The 12,827-nt window shown below is 35.4% G+C and overlaps 1 protein-coding gene across 1 annotated transcript in view; it reads right to left on the bottom strand.

Annotated features, from left to right (window-relative positions):
* LOC107699550 (small conductance calcium-activated potassium channel protein 2-like) overlaps positions 1 to 12,827 on the bottom strand; it is an 88,847-nt gene that overhangs the window by 12,753 nt on the left and 63,267 nt on the right. The window contains exons 8-10 of the mRNA XM_016500846.1: positions 9,409 to 9,530; positions 6,610 to 6,751; positions 1,837 to 1,947 (exon numbers count right to left, since the gene is read on the bottom strand). Coding sequence (XP_016356332.1) covers positions 1,837 to 1,947; positions 6,610 to 6,751; positions 9,409 to 9,530 — 375 coding nt within the window. The remainder of the gene's footprint in view (positions 1 to 1,836; positions 1,948 to 6,609; positions 6,752 to 9,408; positions 9,531 to 12,827) is intronic.

Genomic DNA, 12,827 nt, shown 5'->3' on the forward strand with positions numbered 1-12,827 from the left:
TGAAGGAGGGACTTTGTAGAAAACGAAGCGTTTGAGAGAGGCGGGGCATAGAGGACCTACAATAATGTACAGTATTTGAAAAATAATGTGTTTTTTGAACATTAAAGCATGTCAACATATTCTGTTACACCAAATACACAAAATAATGATCTTTAAAAAAGCATCACATGACCCCTTTAAAGAATTATGGATTTTGTAAATTTGATTACCCTGTTAAAAAGTTCATACTAAGTATAGTTCAGATATGATAACATATCTCTCAAGACTTACTGATATAATTTAACTTTATTTGTAGTACTACTTGTGTACACTGCAGATATCTTAATATTAAGCCTAAAATGTGTTTGAATGTCACTATTGATGAGGATTTGTAAGGTCTTTGAATAACATTAGTTAAATGCAAGATATTTAAAGTGTTCCTGAAGTATACTTGCAATAGTTCCACTTTAGCACAATCAAATATACTTCAGTGTATCTTTAGTTGGACTTCTACGTCCGCCCAATTAAAGTGAATTAAGCACAAAATTAGTTGTTACAATTTAGCAGACTTTAAGTACACCAGTTTAGTATACCAAAAGTACAATTGCATGGTATGTTTATTAAGTACAAAAATATGTAAATGTATTTGTAGTACTTGACATGAAATAAATGTATTTCAAATACATTTTAGTATATTTATTTTTCACCATGGTAGGTCATGTAAGATAATTTGAAACTTGTATCTTGCATTACATTATATACTTTTTCCATTTGTGAAGAGCTTTTTAATCTAAGAATCATTTTCCACTATAAAGAATCTCTTGTACAACGCAAAGTTTCTAAGGATGTTAAATGTTTTTCATGGACGCATAGATGCCTATTAAGATCCTTTGTTTTTAAGAGTGTACTGAATAAACAGGTAGTTAAAAATAGCTCAATTGAAAGATTATTCTATTGTGTGTTCATCACATAATAACCTTTAAAAACAATAATTGCATTAAAGGAAATACATTTTTACAACCCTCATGAATGCATATGTATTCTTGAAGATTGGCTTTTACAAGTGTGATAAGTTAGGAAGTGCATTGAATATATTTACAACTTATGAAAACTTGTAAATGGTACCAACGTGATTAGAAAATCAGAACACTTTATAAAGAGCACATTATCATTTCTATTTAAAGATAGTTTGTGGTAAACAATTCTGGCCTGAGAAGCCTGTCTGTCTTCACCGTACTGTCAGTTCCTCCTGACAGCGAGACGGAGGAACACCCTGCACCCTGTCATCCAGTTAAAGGTAAACCTTTTGCCTCCAGGTCTCCACAGCAACAGGTTTGTGAGGTCAAAGTTGTGAGCGCATTTTTTCTCTTTTAGTAGAGGTTTGTAACCATAGTAGCTGCAAACCCAATACATGAGGATGATTGCCACAGTAACGCTACAGCATTTATCGATCTCTCTTTCTCTCTTCCTCGACAGCCTGTTAAACTGAGGCAACTGAGTGAGCGTGAGGTAATAAACTTTTTAAAAACAGGCTCATTTTCCATCCTCTTCCTTACTCCCTCACTTGAGGAAGGCATTTACTGTAGCTGCTCATCTGAAGCAGCACTTCGCTGCTAAAGTGATTTTTTTTTTATCTGCATTGCAATTATTGATCACCAGCCTTCTAGTCACTGATGTCGAGCATGATGTTGCCTACATATTTGATACAGGGAGCTATTTCTGAGTCCTTCAAGTACATCAAAAATTTAAAAGGACCAAAGAGAGAAAACTGGTGCATGCATATGCTTTTTTGAGGATAAAGCTGCGTCTATGTGTACATTTAGTGACACATGTATGTGTGTGTGTGTGTGTGTTTACCCGTTTGGTGAGCTGTGTGTCCATCATAAAGTTGTGCACATGCTTCTCTGCTTTTGTCAATTCAAGCTTCCTGGCTACCACGGCAACAACCAAAGCAGTGCATCCTGCTCCCTGCGAGAGACAAGAGATGAGGTCAAGGTGAGAGAACACACACATAGACACATGAAAACATTACCTACTTGTATCATTAGCAGAGGTTACATGGAACAACATGAATGCTAATAAATAAGGGATTTCCAATGGATAAGCTATGGAAACATTAACTCTAGTTCATTCCAGATGAGAGAGCATTAGAAAGAGACAAAACAAACAAGTGTTTGTGAAATGGTTTAAGTAAAAGGAGCTAAATTACAAATATGTCAGGCAAAATCATAAGAAAAAATTTAATAATAAACAAATACATATTTTGCTTTAAGAAAGTGAAGACAATTTTAGGGCTATTAGGATTTTTTTGCGGTGTTACGTTCTGTGGCATCATACACCGGTTTCTTTTAAGCAGGGAAAGCAGTGGCAGTTCTGTATACTTGGTGCCCTAGGGGAGACAAGGCATGACCAAAGGGGAGAAAAACTTCTTGAAGACTGACTCTAGTTGTACAGGTTATTGTTTTTAGTGTGAAAGGGGACCAGGTTTGAATCTTGACCTAACATATAGCAACTTTGATGTTTAAATCCTCCTTTTAAATTCTCCTTTTGAGATAGTGTTTAAATGTTTGGTGTCTGTACAATTTTTAACGATTTGGAAAGAAGTGTCTTATGCTCACCCGGCTGCATTTATTGATCAAATAAACAGTAAACAGTAACATTGTGAAATATTATTACAATTCATAATAACTATTTGTGTTCTAATGTAATTCAAAATGTAATTTGTGATGAAAAAGTTGAATTGTCAGCAGCCATTGCTCCAGTTTTCAGTGTCACATGATCCTTCAGAAATCATCCTAATGCTCAAGAAATATTTCTTATTATTATCAAAGTTAAAAACTGTTGTGTTGCTTAATATTTCGGTGAAATTTGTGATTCTTCTGTTTTTTTTTTAACAAATGTATAAATGTCATGTGGTGTAACCAACATGCAAAACTAGAAATTATATCATAGAGGAGTGACTCGCTTGACTGTGTCTAGGTCAATAAGTCTCAGAAAATATCAGATCATATGACATGATTTGTTCAGGTTATAAAAATGTCACCCCCAAAAAAACTGATATTGATTTTATTGAATTATATTTATGATTTAATAATATACTTCTTAAAAAATACATTTTATTTGATAAAAATGTATTTAAAATCGTTTAATTTCTTTTTATAATGACTGTGTACACATGTTTTTAAGGTGTAAGGAAACTTTTTTGTACAATTTACTTGATTGTTACACCACATTACATTTTAGTGTCATTAAATTTAAATTATTCTTAAAAAATGTTTGGTCCCACTTTATGTTAAGATCCAATTCTCGCTATTAACAAACCATTAACTTCCTAATGCTCAAGAAATATTTCTTATTATTATCAAAGTTAAAAACTGTTGTGTTGCTTAATATTTCGGTGAAATTTGTGATTCTTCTGTTTATTTGAAATAACATTTCGTAACATTATAAATGTCTTTACTGTAAATGTCTTGATCATTTTAATGACATCCTTACTAAATAAAGTATTCATTTTCTTTAATAAAAAAATTTTTTTTACTGACCCCAAACTTTTATGGTAATGTATACAGATGCACAGACACTTATATACAGTATATAAACCATTTTGCTCAAATATCTGACGGGACATTTTTATGACAGTTAAGCACATTTACCCTTTATTCTCATTACCATAATGTGAAAATAAATAAATAAATAAATATATATATATATTGCATACTTTACAATGTATAAGTACTTATACATCATTGGTCATATTTGTTTACTTCATGTCATTACTGTATACAAGTAATGTAAATTTAAGCAGAGTAATTAAAATTACATACAATTATAAAATATAATTTTATGTAATTTACATTATATCTATCGTTCGCTGCATGGATGGATGGATTCTTGAGATTTTCTAATTTAGACTGGGAACAGTATAGGCATCACTGCAAAGACCACACAGATAAAGAGAGGTTTATTCCCATTTACACATCACAAAAGTGTAAACTGAAGATGCCACCAACGACTACACCAAAGTGGTAGAGGCACGCAGACAAAAAGAGACTGAGGCAGGTTGCGGGAAAATGAGGAAATAAACCCATTTAGAGGTGAAGAGTTGGAGTGATGCAGACAGGGAGAGAGGAATAAAATTTCAGTTCAAGAAGAGAGAAACAATAGTTCAGCACAGAAAGAGAAGAGGTCTGGGAAAAAAAAGATGGAGAGTAAAGCTACGAGAAGAGGAGGGGAGGTGTTAATGAGGTCGCAGAACTACTAATAAGAAATGAATTTGAATTAAAAAGTGACTAATGAAAGCGTGCACTTCCTATGACTGTGTATGGCATATATGTGTACAGCGTGTGTGACGCTAATGGAATGTTTTTAAACCCACTTGTAGGTCACTTGTAGAAGAGAAATGTCAATCCAAAAATACTATACACCCATTTCACAAGACATAAATATAAAACAAAAAGCCCATTTTCATGAAGCACTTCTGTTGCCCATATTCAGCACTTAATAAAACATGACGACCATCCACGGAAAACCCCTCTAGGACATCGTCAAAAATGTGTATATGTGTTTCCATATGGCAGCTTATGTATAAAACCATTCCCGGTCTCTTAATCTCTTAAAGTGACAATAGAGTGTCAGAAAGATCCATTTATCCGCATTGCAGTTTATATTTCACCTCTTTCCAGACCTGAAAGTTATTAATGTCATGAGAAAATAAGAAAAACCACCTGCCCTCAGACCGAAATACATTTCGTTAGAGCTGACAATGCTGAATCTTCAGTTATGATGCTAGAGAAAGGCTAATACTTAACTATAACAATCCATTAGCCTTTAGCTGGTGTTTGAATGAGGAAGTGAGTTGTTAGATGCTATATTGATTTATAATGTCCTCAATTCAACATCTAAATATGCAGACAGGATAGACAGGTGCTCATTGCATCTCTAAATCCTCGAGCAGCACCAAGAGACTGGCAAGCTAAAGCCCTGCCCAAACACTCCCGTTCCCGCAGGACAGTGGTAGAGTCTAACAGAGTTGGCCTTCGATGTTGTCATAGCAACAAGTCCCATAATTCTGCCTATAGAAAGTCATTACAATCACTCTCAACAGTAAAAGAAATCACATCCAACATTCTTTCTCTCTCTCTCTCCTTCTCTAATACCTATTCTGTAGCGTTTCATCTCTTTAGCAGCTCACATTTAAAAATGCAAGGAACACAAGCGGTTTGAAACATTAGCTGCCCTTTCAAACAATTAAGATAGTAAGAATATGTCAGTGTTATCTGGGTCAATGACACATCGCTGTTTTTTTTTAATGCCAGATCTAATAATTTATTCAAAACGCATTAAGCAAACAGACGTCATACATATAATGACTTGAATACGTCTGCTTTATGATAAGCATTTTTTCGTTAAAATTAATTTTAGGGGAGCATAAAGCTAAAAATGTCAAGATGATACAACTGTCCTGATATCATAATGAACAAAATTGCCTCATTAAAATGAAATGCATCAAAAGAAATCCTTATTATGCAGTTTGGCATAATCATTTGTTAGCATTATTATTCTTATATATATATTTATATTATTATTCTTATATATAGTGATGCAATATATATATATATATATATATATATATAGCAGTATTAAGGATGTAGAATATGGTCATTCAGAATATGTGCTTTATAAGCACTAATAAGCAGCCAATATGTTAATAATAGTCGTGCTAATAAGCAACTAGTTAATAGTGAGAATTGGTCCCTATACTAAAGTGTTACCAAATGTTTTTTTTCCAAAACCACTTTGTCAAATGTGTTTTAAATTAAGAGTTTTAAAAGATGTTTCCATTTCTTTATAATGGACATTCTTATTTATCATTGACCCACCTGCTATGTGATAGCACCTGTGTGTGTGTGTGTATGTGTGAGAGGGAGAAAGAGTGAGTGTGAGAGAGTGTGCGTGCATGTGTGTGTGTGTGTTGTTGTGTAACCGAGAGGGAAAGATGAAGATCACAAAAAACTCGAAAACAAACAGAAAAAGAACCGTCACGTCGCGTTAACCATGTTTTTCCTCTGTAGTCTCTCTGTGAGGATATTTAGAGACACTGAAACTGACAGTATGTGAACAGGAAGAACAAATACTCCAAACATAACAACAGAGAGAGGAGAGAAACGAGAGAAAGTGACCTCTAACAGATATTTACAATCTGCAAACTCAACATCAAAATAAACACATCTAGACCGTTGCTATACACCACCTATCAAGATTTCCTCAAGCACAGAGACATACAGTAAAGGCTCAGAGAGAGAGAGATTATAGCAAGAAATACCTGGGGCTTACAATAAGCTAATGCCATTGTACTGTAAGCTAATCAGGCAGAACAATGGCAGCCCACAACAGCCTCAAAGCTGAACAAATGTGCCGTCCCAGAATACACAAAAGGATTCATCCTAAAAACACTCGATGTTTGCACGCTGGTGTGTCCTGGTGTTTGCTAACAGACATGGTTGGTCAGACTGTGGTTGGTGTGCAGGTTTGGATTTCTAGAAATAAGATAACGAGTAGGAAAACATATCTTTAGACTGTCCCTTGCTGCCGCGGGTGTGAAACCGCTGTGCTATGTGTGTGTGTTTATACCATAATTCCTGTGAGCAGACACACTCCCTTGCCACAGTAGGTGTGCGGCACCATGTCTCCATATCCAATGGAGAGGAAGGTGATGGAGATGAGCCACATTGCACCCAAAAAATTACTGGTCACATCCTGAGCATCATGGTACCTGAGAGAGAGAGAGAGAAAAAAAGAAGCTGAGGTTCAGTTGGAAAAGATTTGATTATTGAAGGAAACTTTGAACAGGTTCTGCCTGTGGAAGGTATGAAGAAGCAATAACTGGATGTGAAATAGGCACAAATATCACATCAAAGTTTTTGCATCAAATACTTTCATACGTTTCCATTCCTTAATCTGATCTGCAAAGCACTCCGAAGGAAAACCTCACTGTTTGCCCACAGGCTTTTCGAGAAACTTCTTAAATGTTTGTTATACCTTTGTTTCAGCATAAAACACAAAAATAATAAAATAAAATAAAATATAAAATAAAATACATTAGGGGTCTCCCCCATCCAGCTCATATTTATATATTCATACATTCAGCCAAGGTAACATCATTAAACAAGTAATGTCATTTCAGACTATTTTGATGAAGAATTACAACAATTAATTTGAAAATGAAGACAAATATTATTTGTTTGGAAAGAAAACCATTAGACTTTCTACAGAGCATTTTGAAAGTGTGAGAGCAGGCATACATTAATATACAATAATATATAATTCTTTTTGACCTAATGAATTGTGTAGACCAAGAATGTGTATATTAAGAAAGTATATAAGGCCAATTTCAAGTTGACCTCAACAGAAGTTTAAAGTCTTCTTATTTACAGTCTCTGATGAAGTTCTGAGTCTGACATGGTCAGATATTTTGGATCACAGTCCTGCAGTGTGACTGCTGCTAAGACGCCTGGTGACATTTTCTTATCTATGGGGGTATTTACACCTGGTTTTTACCCAGATCATGTACTTGATGTGAGGTGTGTGTGTGTGTGTGTGTGTGTGTGTGTGTATATGTAGGTATGTATTGTTTTAATGTTTTTGGATTCTCTAGTGCATAGGGTTAAATAGGTTAAAAAAAAATTTAACAGGAAATTTAGCTGCCTGGTGTTTGCATCATCACAGAGGTTATTAAAAGGATAGTTCAACCAAAAATGAAAATTCTGTCATTAATTACTTACCCTCATGTTGTTCCAAACCCATAAGACCTTCGTTCATCTTCAGAACACAAATTAAGATATTTTTGATGAAATCTGAGAGTTTTCTGACCCTGCATACAGCAATGCAACTGACATGTTCAAGGCCCAGAAAGGTAGTAAAGACATTGATAAAATAGTCCATGTGACATCAGTTGTTCAACCTTAATTTTACGAAGCTACGAGAATACTTCTTGTGTGCAAAGAAAACAAAATTAATGATTTTATTCAACAATTTCTTCTCTTCCCTGTCAGTCTTTGCCACATGTTCAGGAGAGTATCACGATGCATGCGTGTGGTGCTGCTGACACGGGAACCGGCGTTCTGACTTCTGACTGGATGCGCTTCGGCTGGTTTACAAGCAGAAGAACATGCACTCTGTACATAAAACAAGTCTTCGTAAACATGTCTAAAGATTTCGACAGAGAGGATGACTTGCATTTTTTTGCCCAGCCTTACTTATTTGAACCAGAATATACAGACGATGAACTAAGAGAGATGAATGTTCTACATCAGAACGCTGGATCCTGCGTCAGCAGCATCACACACATGCGTCGTGATACTCTTGTGAATGTGCAACGAAGACTGACACAGAAGGGAAGAAATTGTTGAATAAAGTCGTTGTGTTTGTTTTCTTTGCACACAAAAATGATTCTCGTAGCTTCATAAAATTACAGTTGAACTACTGATGTCACATGGACTATTTTAACAATGTCCTTACTACCTTTTTGGACACGAGGGTGAGTAATTAATGACAGAACTTTCATTTTTGGGTGAAGTAATCCTTTAAGGCATCATATCAACCTCGCAAGAACATAGTTAAAATAAGTTCATCCAGTTGGAGGAAGTCTAAAGTCCACTGTGTGCGTGCTGGCCTGAGTAAGAGCAGCAAACAGCCTGCAGGGAGCCTCCTCCTCTGGAAAGGGCCTTTAACGTGATGACTTTGAGTGCAGTGCATAAAAATAGAGCAGATCCCTGTAGGCTCATCTCACAACAACGCTGCCGTGATCAGATGTGGCAATTCAAATGCGCAAACCGTCACTCATATCACGCTGCTCGAGCCTGCCGCTATCAAAATAATCATCAAACCTCAGGTCCCCAATCCGGGGAACCCTCAATATTTTAAAGCGTCTACCCCGAGACTAACACACATTTAGAGTTTGTAACCATAACAACACGCCTGGTAGAGTCGGAAACACCCACTCACTGGCCTGAGGGCCTAGTTTATCCCGCGACCCTTTTAAGACGTAACATGGGGAATCTGTTGATGATTGGCTGCTGCCCGGAGTGCATGAGTGTCTGGAAAAGGAGGAACGCTGTTTAGACAGACAGGTCTTCTGGAAACAAGGGTGTGAATGAAAGTGCTCCTTTTCTGTCTCTTTCTTTCCTTCGATCCCTCTTTTCTCTCTTTCTCTCTGGTCTCTTTTACTCCCCACAAAAGAGCTGATGTGTAGAGCGAGTGTTTGCACACCTCAAGAGGTGTTTTATCTTCCAGGCAGTGCCACTCATTGGTGAGAATTCAGGTGAGTCCTCATTAAGCATAAGAAATTTGACAGCGTCTAGACAGAAAGGTGCAGTTGGAAACACAATGATTAATTTGTTCATTCTTCTTCACGCTCATTCTCTCTCTCACCTCTCACACACTCTTACGGTCCAGGCAGCGATGATCCACAGGGAGATACTGAAGACCAGCAGCACCGTGCCCGGGCATATGGTCATCAGGGTCTTCATCACAAAGCGTGTGTTAAAGTGCACCTGCAAAGAGAAAAACAGTCACATGTTAGTGATTCCTTTCAGCCTAGATGTCATTCATCACTGTCAAACTAGATGAAGCTACATGACTTACAACAAGTTGCAAGAAGCTTTTACTAATGGATAGAAGTGGCTTATAATGCTTCTAAACTGGAAACATTATATCATGAACATGAAAAATTATGAAGGTAGAATGACGTCAAAAAGATTTGCATACGCAGGGTAATATTTGTGGAAGTGTACATAAGACTGTAAGCGTAAATTAAATTTGCATGCGCAAGAGAAGCTTTGTAAAGGTGTAAATCGCGTTTGAAGCGCAAGAAAAAATTATTTGCAGCATTTTACTGTTATTCGTAAGTGTAATTCATGTATTGTGAAACTGCAGCTTCATGCTAACGCAAAATAAATATGATCTGCATGCTTCTGACTTGCATTTTTCCGCGCTTACACTTTTGGCACGTTTTTTCCACCAAAAGACGGTCAAAAGCACTGCAAGCCTGTGAACAGTGATTTCAAGGTATGCAAATCTTTTTGACGTCATTCTACCTTCATAAAAAATGATACCTATGGTTTATAGCAGGAATTCTCAAATTTTATTTGTTAGTTTTGTCAACCCCTTTGACCAAAAATACTTTCTTGAAATTAATATCTAGAAAAACCAGTGTAATTTTACCAGTATAACTATTATAGAGACACTATTACAGAGACACTGTTATAGTTTTTTATAATATTTTGAATTATTGTTTGTTATTTTGCCATGTTGTTTATTTTTATATGTTCTGTATTTTTTTATATAATTTTAGTGAAAGTTGCATTAATTTTATAGTTTTTTAGTTTTTTGTCATTTTCTAAGCATATTTACACCAGGGTTTTTTTTTAATATGCGTTTACAGTTTTTATTAATATACATAAAAAGGATGTTATTTTAGTACACCAAATTAAACTAAATGAAGATTAGAAATGTTGACCATGGCAAATTAGCTGAAAAAAGGTCTAAATTTATTTTACCTTACGTTTGTTTTATTTCACACAACGAACAGGGTTTTGTTTTTAGTTTTGGTTTTAATAACCCTTTAATAAACACATTGGCATGTTCACAGATCTCTGATGGTAGTTAGTGGTCACATGGCATGCATGTAAACAAATAAAATAATGAAACTTTTTAGTGTTTTACTTTGATTTTTTCTATTTTTTATTTCTATTTTTAATTATTATTTAACTAATTATTAGCTATTCATAATATCGAATACAAACTTTGGAAAATGGATGGATAGGTAGATATTAGCAACCTGCAGTTCCCTCACAAACTCCCAGGGGTTTGTGAACACCAGTTTGGGAATCCCTAGTTTACAGTAAAGAAATTTATGCATGTTCTTCTTGAACTACCAGCAAAACGTCAACTTAATAATAAAGTTGTAAGTTTCTTGTATGAATTTGTCAGACATGAAACAGGTTGTTGAATGCACATCAAAACAGTATACCTATAGCACACTCATAAAGCCTGAAAGCTGTTTTATATGAAAAGAGAAGTAAAATAATATTATTTTATATATACATGATCTAAATAACTGATCTAAATAAAAATGGACTGGTTGATAGTTTTAAAGCCAATTTACTTTCTACAAATTACAAAATAAATGAGAAGATACATTTTCATCTCCGAAAAATGCAGTATAAAATGCTGAGGTGGTGGAGATGGGGTCCCGTTTGTCCCTTATGGTGGTCTTATTCATATTAACACCATCAAAAGCTCACATTTGGCCTTATATTTGATGCAGCAGTTGCACTTGGAAATTTAATCAGCTGACTGAAATCAAAAGTCTTTGTGCAAAAATATTCACTGTGACTTGAACTATTATAATTAATGTGAAATGCTAGGTGTGCTCTGACTGAAATCTACAAGAAGCCCAAATTTCACCTCCACAGTTTTTCTTTTTCTTTTTCTTTTTCATTTTCAGCTCAGTTTGAATCTAATGTTTGAAGAACAAGGAGTGCTGCCACTGTTTGTTTGTACACTATTTCATCTATACTTGACTGAAAACAATAATATTCATTATCGTCGTCATTATTATTGATTTGTGTTACTTAAAAGTCGCATAAAGGGAAGCTCTCCAGAGGGAAGGCGGAGATCTCTGAGCTAAGATGGACCACATGCTCATTAATGATAAAACAGCACATGAGTGGAAAGAGAATTTGCATTTACATCTCTTTGAAACAAGAGCACTTCTCAAAGGACAAAGTGATTACCCTCTCCAATCAGCCATTCAAATTAAAGTACAGCGAGACTCTTTTCACCCGTTTCGTTTTTTTTGAATGGCACCCAAGGACAAAACTCAAACTCTGAACTATCAAACACTTGACAGTCACAGCAGTCATTCTTCAGCCTCACTTAAGCACAAAGCTGAAGAGATACACAATATTCAGAGACATCAATCAGCCATCTAAAGGAGAGCCGGGATAAACCTGCCTGAAAGACGCACAGCCGTCTATCATAAAATCCATTACAGCAGAAAATTAATCAGTCACATCAACTGACACCGAGCTGTGATGCTGCATCCTAACAATGCAAAAACAATTAGATGAAGCTCCTGTCCAAAGCTAACCTTTAACTGAAGCTACGTTTGAACGCTAGTTCACTCTGACCCAGCAAATGCCAAGATCCACCAAATAGCAAATGTGTTTCGTTGGATCTACTACCTTCATTTTTGTAGCATGACAGTAGCTCAGCTGTTTCCATAATAATGGAGCTTTTCCAATAACTAGCCCCTTTTTCCAATATGTAGCAGCATAGTGTGACAAAACGACATCACATTTTATATCACATTGTGTTGTACAGATAGCATTACAGCTGAGTCAACTACATGATAATCAAAAGCTCTCTCCTAAATGTCCTCCGCATTGGTTTATTTAGTTTTAGTGACTCATGTGAATGAAGCAGTTCCAAAAGAAGAGTCAAGTCTCTCTTATGCAGAAGGGCATCTCCAGTCTTCGCGTCTTTTTATAATTAAATATTTAGTTAAACTGCTGTTTGTCACTAATCTCGAATCAAGAATTATTTAGAACCACTCTTTGTTTTTGAGCAAGAGAAATACTGTTCTTATAAAAATTATAAATGATCAGATAGTATTATATTTTTAAAGATTCTACTAACTTAAGTAGCTTCAGTGTAGTCAGCTACTTAATAAATGATAAAAAATAATAAATTATACCTATGGTTTATAGCAGGGATTCTCAAACTTTTTTGTCAGTCAAACCCCTTTGACCAAAAATTTATACTTGAAATACTCCCTGAGATAATAA

The sequence above is a fragment of the Sinocyclocheilus anshuiensis genome, unplaced genomic scaffold, assembly GCF_001515605.1.
Source record: "Sinocyclocheilus anshuiensis isolate Anshui unplaced genomic scaffold, SAMN03320099.WGS_v1.1 scaffold670, whole genome shotgun sequence".
NCBI lineage: Eukaryota > Metazoa > Chordata > Actinopteri > Cypriniformes > Cyprinidae > Sinocyclocheilus > Sinocyclocheilus anshuiensis.